The sequence below is a fragment of the Bufo bufo genome, chromosome 2 (assembly GCF_905171765.1).
Source record: "Bufo bufo chromosome 2, aBufBuf1.1, whole genome shotgun sequence".
NCBI classification, from domain to species: Eukaryota; Metazoa; Chordata; class Amphibia; order Anura; family Bufonidae; genus Bufo; species Bufo bufo.
This window is the reverse complement of record NC_053390.1, coordinates 251,726,030-251,752,575: the sequence shown is the minus strand read 5'-3', so window position 1 is coordinate 251,752,575 and position 26,546 is coordinate 251,726,030. Positions and strand designations below refer to the sequence as shown.

General features: G+C 39.2%; 1 protein-coding gene and 1 long non-coding RNA gene across 2 annotated transcripts in view; one reads left to right on the top strand and one right to left on the bottom strand.

Moving 5' to 3' along the window:
* Window positions 1–13,967, top strand: part of VPREB3 (V-set pre-B cell surrogate light chain 3) — a 65,179-nt gene extending 51,212 nt beyond the window's left edge. Inside the window, exons 3-4 of the mRNA XM_040419671.1 lie at window positions 12,433–12,470; window positions 13,411–13,967. Of these exons, the coding sequence (XP_040275605.1) occupies window positions 12,433–12,470; window positions 13,411–13,730 (358 nt within the window). The 3' untranslated portion in view covers window positions 13,731–13,967. The remainder of the gene's footprint in view (window positions 1–12,432; window positions 12,471–13,410) is intronic.
* A 5,788-nt stretch (window positions 13,968–19,755) lies between these two features.
* Window positions 19,756–25,544, bottom strand: LOC120988726. Its single transcript, XR_005776172.1, has 3 exons — window positions 25,426–25,544; window positions 20,929–20,938; window positions 19,756–19,912 (listed from the first exon to the last, which is right to left on the bottom strand). It is a non-coding gene; the product is annotated as an uncharacterized LOC120988726 (long non-coding RNA).
* Between the last annotated feature and the right edge of the window lie 1,002 nt (window positions 25,545–26,546).

The following is a 26,546-nucleotide window of genomic DNA, read 5'->3' as shown; positions in this document are numbered from 1 at the left end:
TCAGGAGAAGTTGAGGAATGTGTTTTGGGGTGTCTTTTTACATATACCCATGCTGGGTGAGATAAATATCTTGGTCAAATGCCAACTTTGTATAAAAAAATGGGAAAAGTTGTCTTTTGCCAAGATATTTCTCTCACCCAGCATGGGTATATGTAAAATGACACCCCAAAACACATTCCCCACCTTCTCCTGAGTACGGAGATACCAGATGTGTGACACTTTTTTGCAGCCTAGGTGGGCAAAGGGGCCCATATTCCAAAGAGCACCTTTCGGATTTCACTGGTCATTTTTTACAGAATTTGATTTCAAACTCCTTACCACACATTTGGGCCCCTAGAATGCCAGGGCAGTATAACTACCCCACAAGTGACCCCATTTTGGAAAGAAGAGACCCCAAGGTATTCGCTGATGGGCATAGTGAGTTCATGGAAATTTTTATTTTTTGTCACAAGTTAGTGGAATATGAGACTTTGTATGAAAAAAAAAAAAAAAAAATCATCATTTTCCACTAACTTGTGACAAAAAATAAAAAATTCTAGGAACTTGCCATGCCCCTCACGGAATACCTTGGGGTGTCTTCTTTCCAAAATGGGGTCACTTGTGGGGTAGTTATACTGCCCTGGCATTTTCCAGGGGCCCTAATGTCTGGTAAGTAGGTAAATGACCTGTGAAATCCGAAAGGTGCTCTTTGGAATGTGGGCCCCTTTGCCCACCTAGGCTGCAAAAAAGTGTCACACATCTGGTATCTCCGTACTCAGGAGAAGGTGGGGAATGTGTTTTGGGGTGTCATTTTACATATACCCATGCTGGGTGAGAGAAATATCTTGGCAAAAGACAACTTTTCCCATTTTTTTATACAAAGTTGGCATTTGACCAAGATATTTCTCTCACCCAGCATGGGTATATGTAAAATGACACTCCAAAACATATTCCCCAACTTCTGCTGAATACGGAGATACCACATGTGTGACACTTTTTTGCAGCCTAGGTGGGCAAAGGTGCCCAAATTCCTTTTAGGAGGGCATTTTTAGACATTTGGATACCAGACTTCTTCTCACGCTTTGGGGCCCCTAATATGCCAGGGCAGTATAAATACCCCACATGTGACCCCATTTTGGAAAGAAGACACCCCAAGGTATTCAATGAGGGGCATGGCGAGTTCATTGAAAAAAAAAATTTTGGCACAAGTTAGCGGAAATAGATTTTTTTGATTTTGTTCTCACAAAGTCTCCCTTTCCGCTAACTTGGGACAAAAATTTCAATCTTTCATGGACTCAATATGCCCCTCAGCGAATACCTTGGGGTGTCTTCTTTCCAAAATGGTGTTATTTGTGGGGTGTTTGTACTGCCCTGGCATTTGAGGGTCTCCGCAATCATTACATGTATGCCCAGCATTAGGAGTTTCTGCTATTCTCCTTATATTGAGCATACGGGTAATGAGATTTTTTTTTTTCGTTCAGCCTCTGGGCTGAAAGAAAAAAATGAACGGCACAGATTTCTTCATTCGCATCGATCAATGTGGATGAAAAAATCTCTGCCAAAAAAAGAAAAAGGAGGGGAAAGGCGTCTGCCAGGACATAGGAGCTCCGCCCAACATCCATACCCACTTCAGCTCGTATGCCCTGGCAAACCAGATTTCTCCATTCACATCAATCGATGTGGATGAATAAATCATTGCCGGGATTTTTTTTTTTATATATACAAAGTGTTTGCCAAAGTATATGAACACCGCCACCTCCTCAGCTCATATGCCTCGGCAAACGTATCTTTTACTGCAGAGGAGAAATCTCGTCTTGCAGCGCCGCATACACCGACTTGCGTGTAATCTGACAGCAGCGCAATGCTTCTGTCCGAATGCACATCAGTGCTGCAGCTAGTCGATCGGTTGGTCCACCTGAAAGGTAAAAAAAACAAAACAAAAAAGAAAAAACCAGGCCGCAAAGCAATAACTTTATTAACTGTTGAACAGAACATAGAAACTTTTTTTAAACTTTTTTAACTGAACATTTAACTTTTTTACTTACCGGTATTTTTTTTTTTGTTTAGTTTTTTTTACCTTTTATAGAACAAACCTCTCCTTCCCCATGGGACAATGTGCAAAGCGCAAATCGCCCAAAGATGTGGCGAAGTACGTTATGCACTTTATCCCAGGTGAAAGGAGAGGTTTGCAGCAACTGTGAGTGAATGGGCCCTAATAGCCCTGTGTGCCTGTCCTGGTGAGATGTGATCCCTATGCTAGGTGTACCTGTGTGTGGTACTTCCGGAAACACTCTCCATAGCATAGGGCAGGGTGGTCAGCACAGTCAGGACAGAAATAGCGGGTGTCACGCCTTATTCCACTCCTGCTACAGACACGACATCTTTTTCGGGGTGACGGTTGGGTTGAGGTACCAGGAACGACACTGGGGAAATGTCGCTCGTGTAGACGGCTAACTACACTGGTGGATGGGGCCACGGAACCTCCTGGGTAAAGGAGGTTCTCGATGATCTCTTCCTGGAATTTGAGGAAGGATCCTGTTCTCCCAGCCTTACTGTAGAGAACAAAACTATTGTAGAGCGCCAATTGAATTAAATATACAGACACCTTCTTATACCACCGTCTGGTTCTGCGGGAAACTAAATACGGAGACAACATCTGGTCATTGAAGTCCACCCCTCCCATGAGCGCATTATAGTCGTGGACACAGAGGGGCTTTTCAATGACACGGGTTGCTCGCTCAATTTGGATTGTCGTGTCTGCGTGAATGGAGGAGAGCATGTAAACGTCACGCTTGTCTCTCCATTTCACCGCGAGCAGTTCTTCGTTACACAAGGCAGCCCTCTGCCCCCTTGCAAGACGGGTGGTTACAAGCCGTTGGGGGAAGCCCACGCGACTAGTTCGCGCGGTGCCACAGGCGCAAATCCGTTCTAGAAACAAATGCCTAAAGAGGGCCACACTTGTGTAGAAATTGTCCACATAAAGATGGTACCCCTTGCCGAATAAGGGTGACACCAAGTCCCAGACTGTCTTCCCACTGCTCCCCAGGTAGTCAGGGCAACCGACCGGCTCCAGGGTCTGATCTTTTCCCTCATAGATCCGAAATTTGTGGGTATAGCCTGTGGCCCTTTCACAGAGCTTATACAATTTGACCCCATACCGGGCACGCTTGCTTGGGATGTATTGTTTGAAGCCAAGGCGCCCGGTAAAATGTATTAGGGACTCGTCTACGCAGATGTTTTGCTCAGGGGTATACAAATCTGCAAATTTCAGGTTGAAATGGTCTATGAGGGGCCGAATTTTGTGGAGCCGGTCAAAAGCAGGGTGGCCTCTGGGACGGGAGGTGGTATTGTCGCTAAAATGCAGAAAACGTAGGATGGTCTCAAATCGTGTCCTGGACATAGCAGCAGAGAACATGGGCATGTGATGAATTGGGTGCGTTGACCAATATGACCGCAATTCATGCTTTTTTGTCAGGCCCATGTTGAGGAGAAGGCCCAAAAAAATTTTAAGTTCGGAAACTTGGACTGGTTTCCACCGGAAAGGCTGGGCATAATAGCTTCCCGGGTTAGCGGTTATAAATTGTGTGGCATACTGGTTGGTCTCTGCCACGACTAAGTCCAAGAGCTCCGCAGTCAAGAACAGCTCAAAAAATCCCAGGGCCGAACCGATTTGAGCCGTCTCAACCCGAACTCCAGACTGGGCGGTGAAAGGGGGAACTACTGGTGCGGCTGAAGTTGGTGACTGCCAATCAGGATTTGCCAGCACCTCAGGGACTCTAGGGGCTCTACGGGCCCGTCTTTGCGGTGGCTGCGACGGGGTAACTATTGCACGTGCCACCGTACCAGCTTCAACTGCCCTTCTGGTGCTCGCTACTTCACCATGTTGTACGGCAGTGCTGGTACTAGGTCCAGGAAGGGCTGCGCTGCTGGTGTATGCCTCACCACGTGATCCGGCAGCGACAGCCCCACTCTGCTGCTCTTGAAGCGGATCCTGCGTAACCTGTGGTCTAGCGACATGGGGCCGGGTACGCCTGGTGCTGCCAGGGACCTCAACCTCCTCGTCCGAACTTTGGGTCAGAGAGCCACTGCTTTCTACAGGTTCATATTCTGACCCGCTAGATTCGTCAGATGAGGGTTCCCACTCCTCATCCGACTGGGTCAGAATCCTGTAGGCCTCTTCAGAAGAATACCCCCTGTTTGACATTTTGGACTACTAAATTTAGGGGTATTCCCTGAGACTACCCAAGAAAAAAAGCAAACCTGTCTTACAAAGGGGAGGCTAGCGAAGTACCGGAGGCTGCTGCGGTTGATAAAAAATATCAAAACTGATTTTTTTATCGCCGCAGTGCGTGTAAAATGAATGTGCAGTGATCAAAAAATATATATTTTTTGTCACTGCGGTGGGGCGGGCGTGGGTGAACGCACGTGTGGGCGACCGATCAGGCCTGATCGGGCAAACACTGCGTTTTGGGTGGAGGGCGAGCTAAGGTGACACTAATACTATTATAGATCTGACCGTGATCAGTTTTGATCACTTACAGATACTATAAAAGTACAAATGCTGATTAGCGATACGCTAAACAGCGAATAAAAGTGACTGTGGTGCGGTGGGGTGGGCGCTAACTGACGCTAACTACCTAACCAAGGGGCCTAAACTATCCCTAAAACCTAACAGCCAATACCAGTGAAAAAAAAAAAGTGACAGTTTACACTGATCACTTTTTTTCCTTTCACTAGTGATTGACAGGGGCGATCAAAGGGGTGATCAAAGGGTTAATTGGGGTGCAGGTGGGTGATCTGGGGCTAAGGTGTAGTGTTGGTGTACTCACAGTTCAGTCTGCTCCTGTGCTGGATCCAACCGACGAAAAGGACCAGCACAGGAGCAGACAAGCCATATAACAGATCATATTTACTAATATGATCTGTTATATGACTTTGGATTGGATTTTTTGAAAATCGCCAGCCTGCCAGCCAATGATCGTTGCTGGCAGGCTGGTGACGAAATACTTCTTTTAATTTTGCCGGCCCGCGATGCGCATGCGCGGGCCGGCTTTGAGCGAAATCTCGCGTCTCGCGAGATGACGCGTATATGCGTGACTCTGCGCAGCGCTGCCACCTCCGGAACGCAATCCTGCGTTAGGCGGTCTGGAGGTGGTTAAGGCGGATGCTTTGCATGTGGAAGAGGGGGAAATGGGGGAAGAAAGTACACAGATAGCCAGACCACCCTCAGTTCGTCTTCTCAGCACGAATTGGATGATGAGGAGGAGCAGGAGACGGTTGCCTCCGCTACAGAGGGTAGTGTCCATGGAAGCTTTATTCCATCTGTTCAGCGTGGATGGGTAGAAGAGGAGGAAGAGGATGAGAAGATTGAGAGTCATCCTCCTGATGAGGACAGCAAAGTCTTGTCTGTTGGGACTCTGGCACACATGGCGTGACCCTAGCGTTGTACGCATTTTGGCCAACACCGATTACTGGTTGTTCACCCTTCTTGACCTCCGCTACATAGAGAACTTCTCATCTCTCATTCCTGTGGTGGAGAGGACAAGCAAAATGGTGTAATACCAGAAGGTCCTTGTGGAAAAATTGCTCCAAAAATTTCCAGCTGACAACGCTGGCTGCAGAGTACGTAGTTCCTTGACCAAACGAGGAGGGGAGACGAGGGGAACACACAGCAGTTCCAACAGAGGCAGGACAACACTCTCCAAGGCCTGGGACAGTTTTATGACACTCCGCCAGCACCCTCAACCTGATGCGCGGCCTAGTGTCACAAGGAGGGAAAAATGTTGGAAGATGGTGAAGGAGTACGTAGCAGACCGTGTCAGCATCCTCAGTCATCCTTGTCCAAGCTGCACACATGGCACGAACTGGTGCTCTACGCCTTGGAGGTGTTGGCCTGCCCCACCGCCAGCGTTTTGTCAGACCGTGTATTTAGTGCTGCTGACCGGTTAACTCTTATAAAAATGATCAAGGCCTGGATTTCCCCTGACTTCTCTACTCCACCAGAGGAAAGAGGCTGAACATAAAGGCACTCTAAATGTGGCTTTTATGGTGTATTGAATACACTGTATTCCCATGCACCCCTTCCACCACTAAAAAGGGTATATGGTTCAATCTCCCTTTTCTCGTCCTCCTCTTCCATCATATCAACATGCTTATTAGGTTGCCCTCGCTCCTAATGTTGTGGAGGGTCAGCTCAGCAGCGGGCCCTCACCCATAATGTTTTAGAGGGTCACCAGCAGGCCCTCACCCATAATATTTTTGAGGGTCACCAGCAGGCCCTCAACCAAAATGTTTTAGAGGGTCAGCTCATCAGCAGGCCCTCGCCCACAAAATATTTTTGATGGTCAGCTCGGCAGCAGGCCCTCGCCCACAAATTTTTTTAGATGCTCAGCTCGGCAGCAGGCACTCGCCCATAAAATTTATTAGATGGTCAGCTCGGCAGCAAGCCCTTGCCCACAACATTTTTTAGATGGTCAGCTCAGCAGCAGGCCCTTGCTCCAAATGTTTTTGAGGGTCACCAGCTGGCCATCAATCATAATTTTTCAAGGGTGTATATAATGCCCTCCTTTATGTGTAATAAAGGGTGTATTGGAGCGCCGGTTCCTTGTAATTTTTGACAGCCCTTTCCCTTAGTGCATAGGCCTTATGAGTGTAGGAGTCCCACTACCTGAACAATTGTACCACAATTTAAATGAGGCCCTCCTTTATGTGATATACAAGTTGTATCCGAGTGCCTCTTCCTTGTAATTTTTGGCAGCACTTGCACTTTATATACAAGTAAATATACAGGAAAGAATGTTTCGTAACAATTTTTCCTCTAAAATCGACTTTATCTTTGGTTTGGTGCGTATTATTGTCAGTCTGTAAAAGTGGCGTACTACTCGGACAGCATCGTTCCCAGGAGTGACCTGGGAGTCCAGGATGCATCCAGACATCCTCCCCATGCTGTTCCCAAACCATTTCAGTGGTGTTTCCGTCAATTTCTGACCTTTTACTATGAACCAGACACCCTCCCCTCTTCAGAGCAGGGGGTGCCTGGTTTAATGCTCGGGTTCTCCCAATGACTTGTGCTCGGGTGCTCGGTAGAGCACCCAAGCACCCAAGCACTTTGGTGCTCGACCAACACTATTCATAACAGATGCAGATGGTTCTATTATCAGTAACAGAAGCATTTTTGCTGATCCATGCCGGATCCAGCAAAAACGCTAGTGTGAAAGTAGCCTAAAAGATGATCCTGGGCATCAGTGCTTTCCAAGAGGATCCTTTTTTTGTAGTAATAAGAAACATCCAAAGAATGCATGTTGGGGACCCGTCCCTCAGTGGCATGCCTAAGGTGTTTGGCCCCCCTCCTCCAATACTTGACTACTTACCTCTTACATCCAGGGACAGCTCCTGCCATGTAGACCTTCTCTTTCCTCTTCTCCTTTGTTAGACCTCCATGACATGTTCTTTCAGCCGCATCTCAATTTTTCCATTAACCTCCCCATCCTGGTTTCCCGACAATGTCATCCTGCTGCCACTCCCAATATTGTGCCCGTGGTGCCCCCCAATGCCCCAGGTACTATACTGCTGAAAAAATAGTGACCCCAGTAGACATAATTGGGGTCATTTATCAAACTGTTGTAAAGTAGAACTGGATTTCCAAAAGAGCTGTCAAAAATGAAAGATGGAATCTGATTGGCTGCTATGGGCAACTTAGCCAGTTCTACTTTACACTAGTTTGATCAATTACCCCAAATTTCCCTATAGTGTTCACAGCAGTTATACTGTCCCCTAGAGTGCCCTTAGTAATAATAACACCCTATATTGTGCTCCAAAAAATAATCCCTGTATAGTGTCCACACAAAAAATTGTATTGCCCCTACAGTGCCTCCCTAATAGCAACGCCCCTACATAGTATTTTCCCCCATACTGCCCCATGTAGTAATTTGCCCCATACTGTCCTATACAGTAATTTCCCCCACACTGCCCCACATAGTAGTTTCCCCACACTGCCCCCACAGTAATTTCTCCCACACTGCCCCCACAGTAATTTTCCCCACACTTTCCCCACATAGTCGTTTCCCTCACAGTAGTTTCCCCCACACTGCCCCCACAGTCATTTCCCCCACACTGCCCCACATAGTTCCCCCCACACTGCCCCACATAGTAGTTTCCCCCACACTGCCCCCCCCACAGTAATTTCCCCCACACTTCCCCCACATAGAAGTTTCCCACACACTACCCCCCCAAAGTAATTTCCCCGACACTGCCCCCACATAGTAGTTTCCTTCACACTGCCCCCCACAGTAATTTCCCCCACACTGCCCCCACATAGTTTCTCCCACACTGCCCCCCCCCACAGTAATTTCCACCACACTGCCCCCACATAGTTTCCCCCACACTGCCCCCCCCCCCCACAGTAATTTCCACCACACTGCCCCCACATAGTTTCCCCCACACTGCCCCCCATAGTAATTTCCACCACACTGCCCCCCCCCCCAGTAATTTCCCCTGCACAGCCCCTACATAGTAGTTTCCCCCACACTGCCCCCACAGTAATTTCCCCCACATAGAAGTTTCCCCCACACTGCCCCCTAAAGTACTTTCTCACACACTGCCCCCCACAGTAATTTCCCCCACATAGTAGTTTCCCCCACACTGCCCCACAGTAATTTCCCCCACACTGCCCCTGTATAGTAGTTTGCCCCCACACAGTAATTTTCCCCACACCTCAGTGACGTCACACATCTCACCTCGCGCCTCACGAATACTTCCGTCACAGTTTTACCTCACTGCCTCGTCTCACACAGTCCTGGCCACTATCCTGCAGGAGGCGGGGCTAGTTGATGTGGGTATGGTTTCAGAGCTGCGTGTCATCTGGCAATAGGAGGGTATATCCGCGTGGCTACGGAGTTACGGCTCATAGTGAGATAAGTGGGACTGTGCACAGCCTTAACCAGGGGTCACACGGGGCTCAGAGAGTACTCTGTATCCATAGCACTCAGTGTGGGACCGAACGATGACATCTTCTGGCGGGTGACACAAGACACCCAACTCCAGCAATGAGCGCTACCATCTGTATTGAGGGAAGCGCTCATTGCTTGGCACCCCTCAGAGAGCCGGCATGTTGGATTTTTGCACCTTTAAATGCACTCATGTCAATTGCCATCTTAATGTCATGCACCCCATGGAGCCTCAGGCTACATGTAGACATTTTGTAGAAGAAAATTATCATCATCATATACTTAACCTCTAAGAATTGCTGAAGAGTCTCTAATGACCAGACACATGTTCTGCATATGACTGCTCTGCCAGTAGTGCAGATCTCCTACCTCTGTCAGCAACAGTCACTTTACCATGCATGATGTGTTATGTATGACATAGAAAGATGTACTAGAAATCTAAGTACAGTTAGCTCACTGGGAGAACAATGATATAGATGATGGCCTCAGTGAGGTAAGTACAATTGTTCATCTTATTATGGATATGAAGTAGATATCAATATAGATTAATTATTTATCTACGCAAATGTATTTTTAATACACTTTTTAGTTTTACATGCTAAAAATCAATTGTTCAACCTTACCATCTACCATTCCGTTTTTCCAAAGCTTATCTTGAATCCTTTTCTATAGATTATAACTTTGCATTTTTACGTGATACATCACGGTATTTTGATCTGATTTGACAGGCTGTGCACAAGTTTGTTTAATGAAAACCCCAAAAATTGTAAAATATAGAATATGCAAATGATATACAGGGAAAAAAATACAAGAAAATGTATAGGTGTAGCTTTTTATCATGGAGATACACAAGGTCTCTAATCCCTGACCACCAAAATTCAAAAACATGAGTTATGACACTAACCACAGACTATATACAACTGTATGAATAATTTGTACACACAGCTGAGTATACCAGCATTATGCATATGAGCATAATGTGGTTCTATACAATTTCAAAGCTGTTTGGAGCTTTAAAATTGAACTCATTGACAACTACATGGCTCTTATGTGCCTCCTACATGAAGACAGAGTTTTTTTCTGCCAGAATCATACAATCATGACATACATCATTGGATGCCATATTATGGAAATATTCTTTTGCTTCCTAGAGATAATATTTTCATAAAAGTGTGCAGTATCATGTACTGTAGTATAAAGCCGCAGAGACCCCATGTGTCTCCTTATAACAGGTGTGAACACTGCTGTATGCATGAGACCCACAGAAATATTACTTTAAGCTCTAAACCTGATTGATAATTTCTCATTTCTGCTACCATATTTCCTTGTTAATTCCTACCCAAAATAAACCTGCAGGTTTGAAATTGAGTGCAATCATTTTTGGGGCTAACTATAGATATCAAATGATATAAAGATGGTTGGGGATGCTAAAAACACTTTTTGTGTTTTTAGCATCCTCAACCATCTTTATATCATTTGTTAACTAACTAGGGGTGAATACCTATTGTTATTTGCTGTTTCAGTGAGCTTCTAACTATAGATATGACAACATGATTTCTAAAATACTATATTTGGGAGCACTGTGCTGCATAGCAGCTTCAGAAATAACAGCAAATGGGGCAGTAACAGGGCCTGGGTTGGGGATAGCAGTATATATTGGGGAGTTTGTGCAGATAGGAAAAAAATAAGGGTGCTGGAAAAGCGAGGAGAGAAAGATTTCTGTGCAGCAAACTCTGCAAAACAAGACTGTTTTATCTAGTCATAAGACATAACTGGAAGAAGTCTTCATGGCAGTCTGGGCCGAATGGATGAGACTGGAACCATGAACTTCTCTGGTCAAAAAAGACATGCCAGGCGTATGCCAGGCAAGGATAACCAGGCCAGTTGCCAGATGTTCTTCTACTCCATAAAAATGCCGTAGAAGATGATAAATATGGCAGGGCTACAGAAAGACACCTCCTCCGCACCCTAGCCCTCTCCCCTTTTCAGGAAAGTGGCAAGGCTGGCACAGAAAAGTCACTTGTGCAAAGAATTTTGCACAAGTGACATTGAAAAAGTTAAAATATGCAGTATCTTTATGATGAATCTACCCCATCAACTGGGAGTCACTGGATTTATTCACTTACAGAATTTCATGGCCTGCAGGGTGCCTATGTACACCTGGTATCTACCATTGTACGGTGGTAATACTGCTTTTTGTTATTGTGGTTTTCATTTGGTAACAGCATAGTGGTATTATATTCACTATATAGTTTGGTGGTTATGGTGTGGTGTACTATTTGGGACCTGTATATTAGAATTACTGGTAGAACTGATGTGTATGTAGTTAAAATGTAATCACTGTATGGTGGTAATATTTCTGTAATACAGTGATACCTCGGTTCACGAACGCTTCTGTTCACGAACAACTCGGTTCACGAACAGAAAAGTTCATAAAAATATGCTCCGGTTCACGAACTCCGCCTCGGTTCACGAACAGGAGCCGCGGCCATTTTAATGCTATTTCCAGGCTGTCACATGGTCGTGACTTCTTGTAGGAAGACCGTGGAGAGAAGAAGAGACACAGAAAGAAGTACTGTGAGTACTCTGCAAACATTTTAAGTGATTTTTTGATTTTTGGTGTGCTTTTTAGCACATACAGTACTGTACAGTTCACGGGACACCCAATATGGCTCCCAAGAAGCATAGTGGAAAGAAGAAAGTGCGGAGCAGCAATGAAGGTGACAATGTGCAAAGTGGAAATGCAAGTGACAATGTGCAAAGTGGAAATGCAAGTGACAATGTGCAAAGTGGAAATGCAGGTGACAAGAATGTGCAGCGCAAGCATGGTGGCAAAAAGAAAGTGCAGAGCAGTAGTAAAGGTGACAGCAAGGTTGTGAAGAAAATAACCATTGAGCTATACTATACTGTACTAATGTGTATTGTAATTTGTTTCATATTTTTGTGCTTCAAAAACCCCCAAAAAAAGGTCAGCACGGATTAACCGGATTTACATTGAACCCTATGGGAAAATGTGCCTCGGTTCGCGACCAATTCGGTTCGCGACCAGAGTCAGTTCACGAATTAAGTTCGTGAACCGAGGTATCACTGTATATTGTACATTTCCCCCAATATACTGCACCATAATTGGAAGTCCAAACTTTTAAATCCCTTTAATATATTCCTCTGAGCTGAGCATGACATTATTAACTTATTTAAAGAGTTTTCATACAGTAGACTTGCACTTATGGAAAATCAATTACATGTGCATCTAGTAAGTTACTAGTTATGGATCTATTCTAACATTGTTCTGTAAAACAAATCTATCAAATATTACACATGTTTTCTCCTAGATTATGTGGCTATATGTTGCCAGGGTGGTAATAGTTTTAATTTTATCAGAAAATAGTATAGAAACAGAGATATTAATAGTGACATTGACAGAAAATGTACCTACAGTATGTGAGGCCCTGCTGTGTATATTGTCACACACGTTACATGGTTTTTGTATGGGTCTGTACTATAGTGTGTATATTTTCGGAGGTGGGACCACGCTATCCGTTCACTGTAAGTACCTTTATAATGTATGTTTGCTAATACATGCTCTACAAGTCATAAAATTCATCCATATATTTCATATTTTCTATTGAAGACTTTTTATTGCTTTTATGGAAAACTGTAAGTCAAACAACAATTATTAAACTGAACATGAAATTTACTAAATCATCAATATACAACACCCAAAGTTCAAGTTTATTATGTAGCCGAGTGTGTATTATTTAAACACTTTGACAGACCAAAATTAATATGCTTTGTGTTTCCAATACAAACACCCTGCTCGCTTACAAGTGATATATCCCCATTGTCTCTATGTGAGAATGTAGATACTCCAATGGGGCCATTCTTGCTACATATTTCTGAATATTTCAATATATAATACATTTTATGTATATTTTTTTAAATATTAGTTATAAAAAAAGGAACATACATTAACAATACAAATATTCATATATTTAATATTCACAATTCCACACAGAATTTTGGGCTTACAATGTTCATTCAATTACGGATACATTTTTGATTACTAAATCATATTTCATACTGAAGTTTTTTCTATTATGCTGTTTTACATGTCTTATGTTGTTAATCTTCATTTTATTGTACTCCTAATAATGTCAATAAATGAAAATAGATGTATAGATGTATAGAAAGATAGATAGATAGATTATTAATACATTTTTGGAATATATAACATTTCAGATTTAAAGTGTTAAACTAATGTAATATTCAATACTATTAAAGTGTATGCAATAAATATTGTTTGCTTTATGTCTATATATTAACAGTGTAAATAACACTGTATATCATATATATATATATAGTCAGTCATCATCATCAGGTAAATGTGAATGAATAGAACTTATTCTAAACAATGTACATGTACAATACACTTATTATAACTACTGTTTTACCCTCTTTAATTTTTTATGACCTTTTTATCTAACAGCCGGAGACGTGAAGACTCCCTCTGTATTTATGTACAAACCTTCCGATGAAGAACTAAAGACAGATAAGGCCACTGTGGTCTGCACTCTGAGTGCCTTCACTCCAAAGATTGCGTCAGTGGAATGGATGGTGGATGAGAAAAAGTGGACAACTGATATATATACCACACCGGCCAGCAAACAGGCTGATAACCTGTACATGGAGAGCAGTCTCCTCAGCATGTCCTCCACAGAATACATGAAACATGAGAAGTTTGCCTGTAAAGTGACACATCAGGGGAAAGAGATTATCCAGACGATAAATCGATCAGAATGTTCTTAATATTTACTTTCTCTAAATCTTTATGGCCCAATTAATGCTTTCTTTTACACTCGCTATAGGGGCCATAAATGTAATTTTATATAACAGTATTATTTTTCTTTTTTCTTATTAAACTGTTATACTTCCATATTTCTACTAGTAATTATTCTTTCACTTCAATCTCTTCATGTGGAACTCTTTAATAGAGTTATTGTCACTTTTCTGTATGAACTTGAAAATAAAATGATAGTATCTTCATTCAGTATCTGTAGTTCTTACATTTGATAAATTATGTAGTTCTGTGGGTTATTTTATATTATGTATGAAGTCTGAAAAGTCATCACATCACTTAGCACAATACACATAATGCACAGAATGCACATAAATACCTTTTCTTATTATCATATATCAATATGTGTTTGTAACATATTTGTATATCTAAGTAATTCATTATAGTGGGTGAGAACAATAACCACAATACCAACAACAACCATTTCTTCTTAGAGAGCAAAAAATAATATGATACAGTATATTTCCCAGTGTTCAGACACAGAAATATTTTAATTATTGGGAGACATCATTCATTTGTAGTCAGAGTATTTTAACATTGATCAAAGTGACCTTTAATATATCAAGCTGGACTTAAAGGGTTTCTGTCACCCCACAAAACTCATTATATTTTTTTTTGGATAGTTAGATTCCTTATAGGGCGATATAGGAGAATATAATAGTCTTACTTACTTTCATGCGGCCGATTCTTTATAAAACGAACTTTTATAATATGTAAATGAGGGCTCTACCAGCAAGTAGGGCGTCTACTTGCTGGTAGCCGCAGCAGCAATCCGCCCCCTCGCCGTGTTGATTGACAGGGCCAGCCGGGACCTCCTCCTCCGGCCGGCCCTGTCAGTAATTCAAAAATCGCGCGCCTCTGGTCATTCGGCGCAGGCGCTCTGAGATGAGGAGGTTCGTCTCCTCAGTGCGCCTGCGCCGATGACATCACCGAAAGAGAAGACGTCATTGGCGCAGGCGCACTGAGGGAGTGCTGAGGAGACGAGCCTCCTCATCTCAGAGCGCCTGCGCCGAATGACCAGAGGCGCGCGATTTTTGAATTACTGACAGGGCCGGCTGGAGGAGGAGATCCCGGCTGGCCCTGTCAATCAACACGGCGAGGGGGCGGATTGCTGCTGCGGCTACCCGCAAGTAGACGCCCTAATTGCTGGTAGAGCCCTCATTTACATATTATAAAAGTTCTTTTTTTAAAGAATCGGCCGCATGAAAGTAAGACTATTATATTCTCCTATATCGCCCTATAAGGAATCTAACTATCCAAAAAAAAAAATATGAGTTTTGTGGGGTGACAGAAACCCTTTAAAGGTGGAACAGCATGAAGCCACTGAATTGTCATTCCTATGCACTTGAACAGTACATTATAGCTGTGTTCAAATAGAGAAAAGTGGTAAAAGACAAAATTCAAATAATAATAATAGTAATAATAATAATCTTTATTTATATAGCAGCCACCAACATATTCCGCAGCGCGTTGTAATCAGTAAAAATTATTATGTACAGTATGTATTATATAGAATATAATTGAATGTTTTTCGGAGTCTTTGGGGAATCCATTCCTAGTTTTCATTACAAGAAAATGCAGCAAAATGTAAATTGGGTCTAAATTTGCTATGATAGCAATAAAAATACATTATTCTGTAGAAATGAGGCATAAAACATTGCTTGTAATTTCATAAAACTACTATTTAATGTTAGATTGTAACTGATATGAGGCCCTTCATACTGAGTACAGTTCTTCAGAATATTTTGATATTCCATACACAACATATTTCTTGTGAATCACTGGGAGTGACAAACTGGGAACCACATAAACAATAGGCAACTTGTTTTAAACTAATTATGCATCAAATTGCAAACTTATAAAACCCCAGAATAATATGACATAAGATATATATATATATATATATATATATATATATATATATATATTTATAGGCCATTGGAGTACTATAACAAAGAACAATTGACACAAAGTTGCCCAGGTTTCCTACTAGTGTGACAGGATCTGATGCATCTATAGATTGTGTATCTCAAAGTTTAGGTCATCTTTTAGCTCACTGTCTTTCATGTTTTTACATCAGAAATGTTGGCGTATTGTGACACACAAAAAAAAAAATCGCATTTTACAACATTCATCTTTTACTACTTAGCCATATCCCTTTTCAATAAATATATACCCCCTTGTTAATCAAGTGTAAGAAAGAGTAGATATGACTTCTTGTGTCAAATTGTGAAATATTTTGCACCAAGGTCAAGTCCAAAACACCTCAGTAAATCTAGGCCACTGTTCCTGGAAAATGATCACTGGGTTTCCCATCTAATGGTAGACCTTATATCAGAAATGGAGCCCTATTGGCATACAATACAAATAGCAATCATCTCATACGGCGAAGCATCTTATAGTTTCCTACTCTCAGCCATTCTCTATAGTATGTGACTAGACATTATAGTTTTTGTACAGGTCTGTAACACTGTGATGGATTTTTGGAAGTGGAACCACGGTTAGCGTTCATAGTAAGTACCATAATTTCTCTCTTCCAAGGCTTGTCCTCGTCTTCTCCATTCTTTCTTTATTAGAAAACATTATTAGATATTTATTTTTATGCCATACATGTATATTCATATGTTAATGCATTTCTTTACATTTGTTATTTAGTTGATATTATCATATCATTTCACTTTCTACCATCACTATGTTTTGCTGTCTCCCTCTCTCTCTCTTTCGAGATGTATATATAGCATTTATTTTTGTAAAATAAAACCATTCATAATAATTGCTGTACAGTTTGGTTTCAAGAACCTATGTTAAAATTATACATTTAGTATTCTTATTTTACTACTCATTTAGACTCATAGATTAACACTACTATGTTTTAGTGCTATAGGCTGCTATGTACATTAGGGAAAATCCAACACTACAACAATCCAATAAAATAAGTCCTGGGTTCAGTCCTCCTGGCTCTTATTCTTCATTATCACAAGAAGAACAGATTTCAGTGACTCACAGGTCAACCATTATTAATAAAGTTCTAAAAATGTAAGCTGTTGGAAATCCTTCAGAATACAAATGTAATGAATCATATAGCATAGTCTCTGCTATAGATAGCAGCATAGAGAGTACAATATAGATGAACTTATACAGCTACATAATAGACCATGGTCATTAACATATAAAATAACAATGTTTACTATTACTACTATTCTGAAAGTACTCAGCTTTCTGTATGTGACTCTTCTCTCTGTAAACCTACAGTACTTCCTTAAAACATCGATGAGTAGACAAGTCACTGTGAGTTTAGAATGATGATCTTCAGTAATATAGCTCTAATACACTCAGCCATGTTGTGAAGAGATATAGTATCAGGATATAGTTTTTGGACAATAGGAATTTTAGGTCATATTGTATGTAATTAAATAGTGGTTTTCTACCTTATTGCCAACTCTTCTGTAATTCCCTACTTGCCCTAGACACTAAGAGATGATTAGAAATTAACTTTTATTGTACCCTTTTAAAACCAATTACATAACTGTGCCATGAGCGGTGCTCAATAAAAATAGCTATCCCTCTATTATTATAATGCTACCGTTCTGCTGTGGCAGACGCCAGAGGTTGTGCACTACCCTAACTGCGTTCTGCTATTTCTTCTGCTTTATTTCTTTGTCAATTCACCCTAGCCCTGTTCCCTTTTCATGAAAGTAGCAAGGCTGGCACAGAAACAGCACTTGTGCAAAACATTTTGCGCAAGTGCCATTGAAAAAGTCTAAAACATACAGTATCTATGTGATGAATCTGCCCCATCAACTGTGAGTCACTGGATTTATCTGTACTTTATTCACTTACAGTATTTCATGGTCTGCAGAGTGCCTATGTACACCTGGTATCTTCTATTGTATGGTGGTAATACTGCTTTTGTTATTGTGGTTTCTATTTGGTAACAGCACGGTGGGATAATATTCACTATATAGTGCCAGAAGTAGTGGTTATTGTGTGGTGTACTATTTTGGTACTACTTGTATATTAGTATTTTTGGTAGGGGTGCACCACCAATGAGGCAAGGTGAGGCGATCACATCAGGCAGCACCATTAGGGGAGGCAGTAGAAGGGCCATGGGGAATGAGCACTTTTATTGTGGCAAAGGGGTTATGTTAAGAAATTGGCTTTGGGGGGGCATTTAACTTTTTGCCTCAGGCAGCAGAAAGGCTAGGTGCACCCCTGATTACTGGTAGTATTGATATGTTTTGTTCAGTAAACATATGTAGGTAATATTTAATCTCTGTATAGTGGAAATATTTTTCTAATATATTGTACATTTTCCCCAATATACTGCACCATAATTGTGAGTCCAGCCCTTTAAATCCCTTTAATATATTCCTCTGAGCCGAGCATGGCATTATTAACTTATTTAAAGAGTTTTCATACAGTAGACTTGCACTTATGGAAAATCAATTACATGTGCATCTAGTAAGTTACTAGTTATGGATCAATTCTAACATTCTTCTGTAGAACAAATCTATCAAATATTACACGTTTTCTCCTAGATTATGTGGCTATCTGTTGTCAGGGTGGTAATAGTTGTAATTTTATCAGAAAATAGTATAGAAACAGAGATATTAATAGTGACATTCACAGAAAATATACCTACAGTATGTGAGGCCCTGCTGTGTATATTGTCACACACGTTACATGGTTTTTGTATGGGTCTGTACTATAGTGTGTTTATCTTCGGAGGTGGGACCACGCTATCCGTTCACTGTAAGTACCTTTATAATGTATGTTTGATAATACATGCTCTACAAGTCATAAAATTCATCCATATATATTATATTGAAGACTTTTTATAGCATTTATTGAAAACTGTAAGTCAAACAACAATTATTAAAAACGTAAGAAAACTGAACTTGAAATCTACTAAATCATCAATTTCACTAAATCAACACCCAGAGTTCAAGTTTATTATGTAGCCCAGTGTGTATTATTTAAACACTTTGACAGACCAAAATTAATATGCTTTGTGTTTCCAATACAAACACCCTGCTCGCTTACAAGTGATATATCCCCATTGTCTCTATGTGAGAATGTAGATACTCCAATGGGGCCATTCTTGCTAAATATTTCGGAATATTTCGATATATAATACATTTTATGCATATTTTTTGAAATATTAGTTATAAAAAAAGGAACATACATTAACAATACCAACGTATTCACAATTCCACACAGAACATTGGGCTTACAATGTTCATTCAACTACAGATACATTTTTGATTACTAAATGATATTTCATATAGAAGTTTTTTTCATTAAGCTGTTTTAAATGTCTTATGTTGTTAATCTTCATTTTATTGTACTCCTAATAATGTCAATAAATGAAAATAAATGTATAGAAAGATAGATATGAGATAGAGATAGATAGATAGATAATGAATACATTTTTGAAAAATATAAAATTTCAGATTTAAAGTGTTAAACTAATGTAATATTCAATACTATTTAAGGTGTATTTAATAAATATTGTTTGCTTTATGTCTATATATTAACAGTGTAAATAACACTGTATATCATTTATATATAGTCAGTCATCATCATCATCAGGTAAATGTGAATAAATTGAACATATTCTAAACAATGTACATGTACAATACACTTATTATAACTACTGTTTTACCCTCTTTAATTTTTTATGACCTTTTTATCTAACAGCCGGAGAAGTGAAGACTCCATCTGTATTTATGTACAAACCTTCCGATGAAGAACTAAAGACAGATAAGGCCACTGTGGTCTGCACTCTGAGTGCCTTCACTCCAAAGATTGCGTCAGTGGAATGGATGGTGGATGAAAAAAAGTGGACAACTGATATATATACCACACCGGCCAGCAAACAGGCTGATAACCTGTACATGGAGAGCAGTCTCCTCAGCATGTCCTCCACAGAATACATGAAACATGAGAAGTTTGCCTGTAAAGTGACACATCAGGGGAAAGAGATTATCCAGACGATAAATCGATCAGAATGTTCTTAATATTTACTTTCTGTAAATCTTTATGGCCCAATTAATGCTTTCTTTTACACTCGCTATAGGGACCATAAATGTAATTTTATATAACAGTATTATTGTTCTTTTTTCTTATTAAACTTTCATATTTCTTAGAGTAATTATTCTTTCACTTCAATCTCTTCATATGGAACTCTTCAAGAGTTATTGTCACTTTTCTGTATGAACTTGAAAATAAAATGATAGTATCTTCATTCAGTATCTGTAGTTCTTACATTGATAAATCATGTAGTTCTGTGGGTTATGTTCTATAATGTGTGGGCTAAGTCTGAAAAGTCATCACATAACACAGCACAATACACATAATGCACATAAATACCTTTTATTATTATTATATATCAATATGTGTTTGTAACATATTGTATATCTAAGTAATTCATTATAATGGGTGAGAACAATTAACCACAATTCCAACAACAACCATTTCTTCTTAGAGAGCAAAAAATAATATGATACAGTATATTTCCCAGTGTTCAGACACAGAAATATTTTAATTATTGGGAGACGTCATTCATTTGTAGTCATAGTATTTTAACATTGATCAAAGTGACCTTTAATATATCAAGCTGGACTTAAAGGTGGAACAGCATGAAGCCACTGAATTTTCATTCCCATACACTTGAACAGTACATTATAGCGGTGTTCAAATAGAGAAAAGTGGTAAAAGACAAAATTCAAATAATAATAATAGTAATAATAATAATCTTTATTTATATAGCAGCCACCAACATATTCCGCAGCGCGTTGCAATCAGTAAAAATTATTATGCACAGTATAAATTATATAAAATATAATTGAATGTTTTTCAGAGTCTTTGGGGAATCCATTCCTAGTTTTCATTACAAGACAATGCAGCAAAATGTAAATTGGGTCTAAATTTACTATGATAGCAATAAAAATACATTATTCTGTAGAAATGAGGCATAAAACATTGCTTGTAATTTCATAAAACTACTATTTAATGTTAGATTGTAACTGATATGAGGCCCTTCATACTGAGTACAGTTCTTCAGAATATTTTGATATTCCATACACAACATATTTCTTGTGAATCACTGGGAGTGACAAACTGGGAACCACATAAACAATAGGCAACTTGTTTTAAACTAATTATGCATCAAATTGCAACCTTATAAAACCCCAGAATAATATGACATAAGATGTATATATATATATATATATATATATATATATATATATACACATACATATGACATAAATATATATATATTTATAGGCCATTGGAGTACTATAACAAAGAACAATTAGCACAAAGTGGCCCAGGTTTCCTACTAGTGTGACAGGATCTGATGCATCTTTAGATTGTGTATCTCTAAGTTTAGGTCATCTTTTAGCTCACTGTCTTTCATATTTTTACATCAGAAATGTTGGCGCATTGTGACGCAAAAAAAAAAAAAACGCATTTTGCAACACTCATCTTTTACTACTTAGCCATATCCCTCATATGCCTTTTCAATAAATATATACCCCCTTGTTAATCAAGTGTAAGAAAGAGTAGATATGACTTCTTTCGTCAAATTATGACATATTTTGCACCAAGGTCAAGTCCCAAACACCATAGTAAATCTAGGCCACTGTTCCTGGAAAATGATCACTGGGTTTCCCATCTAATAGTAGACCTTAGATCAGAAATGGAGCCCCATTGGCCTACAATACAAGTAGCAATCATCTCATATGGCGAAGTATCTTATAGTTTCCTACTCTCAGCCATTCTCTATAGTATGTGACTAGACATTATAGTTTTTGTACAGGCCTGTAACACTGTGATGGCTTTTTGGAAGTGGAACCCAGCTTAACGTTCACAGTAAGTACCATAATTTCTCTCTTCCAAGGCTTGTCCTCGTCCTCTCCGTTCTATCTTTATTAGAAAACATTATTAGATATTTATTTTTATACCATACATGTATATTCATATATTAATGCATTTCTTTACATTTGTTATTTAGTTGATAATATCATATCACTTTCTACCATCACTATGTTTTTCTGTCTCCCTCTCTCTCTCTCTCTCTCTCTCTCTCTCTCTTTCGAGATGTATATATAGCATTTATTTTTGTAAAATAAAACCATTCATAATAATTGCTGTATAGTTTGGTTTCAAGAACCTATGTTAAAATTATACATTTAGTATTCTTGTTTTACTACTCATTTAGACTCAGAATAACACTATTTTCTTTTGCTATAGGCTGCTATGTACATTAGGGAAAATCCAACACTACAACAATCCAATAAAATAAGTCCTCCTGGCTCTTCTTCTTCATTATCACAAGAAGAACAGATTTTTAGTGACTCACAGATCAACCATTATTAATAAAGTTCTAAAAATGTTACCTGTTGGAAATGCTTCAGAATACAAACGTAATGAATTATATAGCATAGTCTCTGCTATAGATAACAGCATAGAGAACACAATATAGATAAACTTATACATCTACATGACAGACCATGGTCATTAGCATACAAAAAGAAAACAGTTTACTTATATCCAGGATATTTCACCTGTACTCTTTAAAATTTAAGGGGAACAATTCAGACATGTTATGTTAGCTGTACTATTAATACTATTCTGAAAGTACTCAGCTTTCTGTATGTGACTCTTCTCTCTGTAAACCTACAGTACTTCCTTAAAACTGTGAGTTTAGAATAATGATCTTCCGTAATATAGCTCTAATACACTCAGCCATGTTGTGAAGAGATACAGTATCAGGATATAGTTTTTGGGCAATAGGAATTTTAGGTCATAATGTATGTAATTAAATAGTGGTTTTCAACCTTATTGCCAACTTTTCTGTAATACCCTACTTGCCCTAGACACTAGAAGATGATTAGAAATTAACTTTTATTGTACCCTTTTAAAACCAATTACATAACTGTGCCATGAGCGGTGCTCAATAAAAATAGCTATCCTTCTATTATTATAATGCTACCGTTCTGCTGTGGCAGACGCCAGAGGTTGTGCACTACCCTAACAGCGTCCTACTATTTCTTCTGCTTTATTTCTTTGTCAATTCACCCTAGCCCTGTTCCCTTTTCATGAAAGTAGCAAGGCTGGCACAAAAACAGCACTTGTGCAAAAAAAATTGCGCAAGTGCCATTGAAAAAGTCTAAAACATACACTATCTATGTGATGAATCTGCCCCATCAACTGTGAGTCACTGGATTTATCTGTACTTAATTCATTTACAGTATTTCACCTGGTATCTTCCATTGTATGGTGGTAATACTGCTTTTTGTTATTGTGGTTTCTATTTGGTAACAGCACGGTGAGATAATATTTACTTTATAGTGCCAGAAGTAGTGGTTATGGTGTGGTGTACTATTTGGGTACTACTTGTATATTAGTATTATTGGCAGGGGTGCACCACCAATGAGGCAAGGTGAGGCGATCACATCAGGTAGCATCAGGAGGGGGGCAGCAGAAGGGCCATGGGCAATGAGTGCTTTTATTGTGGCAAAGGGGTTATGTTAAGAAATTGGCTTTGGGGGGGCATTTAGATTTTTGCCTCAGGCAGCAGAAAGGCTAGGTGCACCCCTGATTACTGGTAGTATTAATATGTTTTGTTCAGTAAACATATGTAGGTAATATTTAATCACTGTATAGTGGAAATATTTTTCTAATATATTGTGCATTTTCCCCAATATACTGCACCATAATTGTGAGTCCAGCCATTTAAATCCTTTTAATATATTCCTCTGAGCCGAGCATGGCATTATTAACTTATTTAAAGAGTTTTCATACAGTAGACTTGCCCTTATGGAAAATCAATTACATGTGCATCTAGTAAGTTACTAGTTATGGATCAATTCTAACATTCTTCTGTAGAACAAATCTATCAAATATTACACGTTTTCTCCTAGATTATGTGGCTGTTGCCAGGGTGGTAATAGTTGTAATTTTATCAGAAAATAGTATAGAAACAGAGATATTAATAGTGACATTCACAGAAAATATACCTACAGTATGTGAGGCCCTGCTGTGTATATTGTCACACACGTTACATGGTTTTTGTATGGGTCTGTACTATAGTGTGTATATTTTCGGAGGTGGGACCACGCTATCCGTTCACTGTAAGTACCTTTATAATGTATGTTTGATAATACATGCTCTACAAGTCATAAAATTCATCCATATATTTCAAATTTTCTATTGAAGACTTTTTATTGCATTTATTGAAAACTGTAAGTCAAACAACAATTATTAAAAACGTAAGAAAACTGAACTTGAAATCTACTAAATCATCAATTTACAACACCCAGAGTTCAAGTTTATTATGTAGCCCAGTGTGTATTATTTAAACACTTTGACAGACCAAAATTAAAATGCTTTGTGTTTCCAATACAAACACCCTGCTCGCTTACAAGTGATATATCCCCATTGTCTCTATGTGAGAATGTAGATACTCCAATGGGGCCATTCTTGCTAAATATATCTGAATAATTTAATATATAATACATTTTATGCATATTTTTTGAAATATTAGTTATAAAAAAAGGAACATACATTAACAATGCCAACATATTCACAATTCCACACAGAACATTGGGCCTACAATGTTCATTCAACTACAGATACATTTTTTTTACTAAATCATATTTTATATGAAAGTTTTTTTCATTATGCTGTTTAGCATGTCTTATGTTGGTAATCTTCATTTTATGTCATTTTATGTCAATAAATGAAAATAGATGTATAGAAATATAGAAATATAGAAATGAGATAGAGACAGATAGACAGATAGATAGACAGATAGACAGACAGATAGATAGATAGATAGATAGATAGATAGATAGATAGATAGATAATGAATATACATTTTTGGAATATATAACATTTCAGATTTAAAGTGTTAAACTCATGTAATATTCAATACTATTTAAGCTGCATTTTATTAATATTGTTTGCTTTATATCTATATTAACAGCGTAAAAAAAAACAAAAAAAAACAGTGTAAAAAACACTGTATATCATATATAATTATATAGTCAGCCATCATCATAAGGTAAATTTGAATGAATAGAACTTATTCTAAACAATGTACATGTACAATACACTTACTATAACTACTGTTTTACTGTTTTACAGCCGGAGAAGTGAAGACTCCATCTGTATTTATGTACAAACCTTCCGATGAAGAGCTAAAGACAGATAAGGCCACTGTGGTCTGCACTCTGAGTGCCTTCACTCCAAAGATTGCGTCAGTGGAATGGATGGTGGATGAGAAAAAGTGGACAACTGATATATATACCACACCGGCCAGCAAACAGGCTGATAACCTGTACATGGAGAGCAGTCTCCTCAGCATGTCCTCCACAGAATACATGAAACATGAGAAGTTTGCCTGTAAAGTGACACATCAGGGGAAAGAGATTATCCAGACGATAAATCGATCAGAATGTTCTTAATATTTACTTTCTCTAAATCTTTATGGCCCAATTAATGCTTTCTTTTACACTCGCTATAGGGGCCATAAATGTAATTTTATATAACAGTATTATTTTTTCTTATTAAACTGTTATACTTCCATATTTCTACTAGTAATTATTCTTTCACTTCAATCTCTTCATGTGGAACTCTTTAATAGAGTTATTGTCACTTCTCTGTATGAACTTGAAAATAAAATGATAGTATCTTCATTCAGTATCTGTAGTTCTTACATTGGTGAATCATGTAGTTCTGTGGGTTATTTTATATAATGTATGGGCTGTTAAAGGGGATATTAATTATTGGTATTTATGCAAATCTCAATAATTAATATTCATAAATAGGGGTGGGTTGTCTTATGATAACTCCGCCTATTTATGCCTTACTTAACAACAAATCGCTACTGATTGCCTTACACTAACCACTAAACTAGCTGCATGCGCCTTACTAACTACCGCTAGTAACCACACGTTACACAATAGGTATAAATATGACAGTATTTATTAATCCTTACTGAACATAACATACATAATACACTAATAATACAGTACCAACAATACACTACAACTATGGCTGTCGCGCCTTACTACTACGACGGATTTATGTTTCCAACTATATATATCTATATCAAAGGGAATAGGTATATATAGTTTATGGCAACCCACAGCAATGTAAGTACACACACTAATACGGTTCTGTCTACGCTAACACAATCCCAATTCCTCCCCAGTATCTAACTATAATACACATACATACATTTACCAGAAGCCCACCCAATCCTATCAATATACTCTCCCTACGGGAATAACAAGGGGAAATCCAGACACTGCTGCGTCTGGGATAAGCAGGGCAGCCGGGAAGGGGTGTCAGGGGTAGGATCCTGGGGGAACACAGTGGGATTAGGCTCAGGGCAGGGGAAGGTACCAGGGGTTATGGGGAAACCAGGGGCTTATAGGGGAACACAGAAGTTGGTGGGTTGAGGGTTAGGGGCTATAAGGGGTTACTCAGGGGACTACAGGGAATGCAAGGGAATCAGGGGATATGAGGGGTTAATCAGGGACAGGGGATCGTTGGTGGTATAAGGGGTTATATGGCAGGGGATAATATATATATATATCTATATATGTCGTATATATATATATATATATATATATATATATCGTTGGTGGTATAGGGAGGGGGATATACTTAGCGGTAATATGCTCGTTGTCCAGGGGGGCTCGTTGTCCAGGGGATGCCTCGCTTGCTGGTGGACTTACCTGACTGCAGAG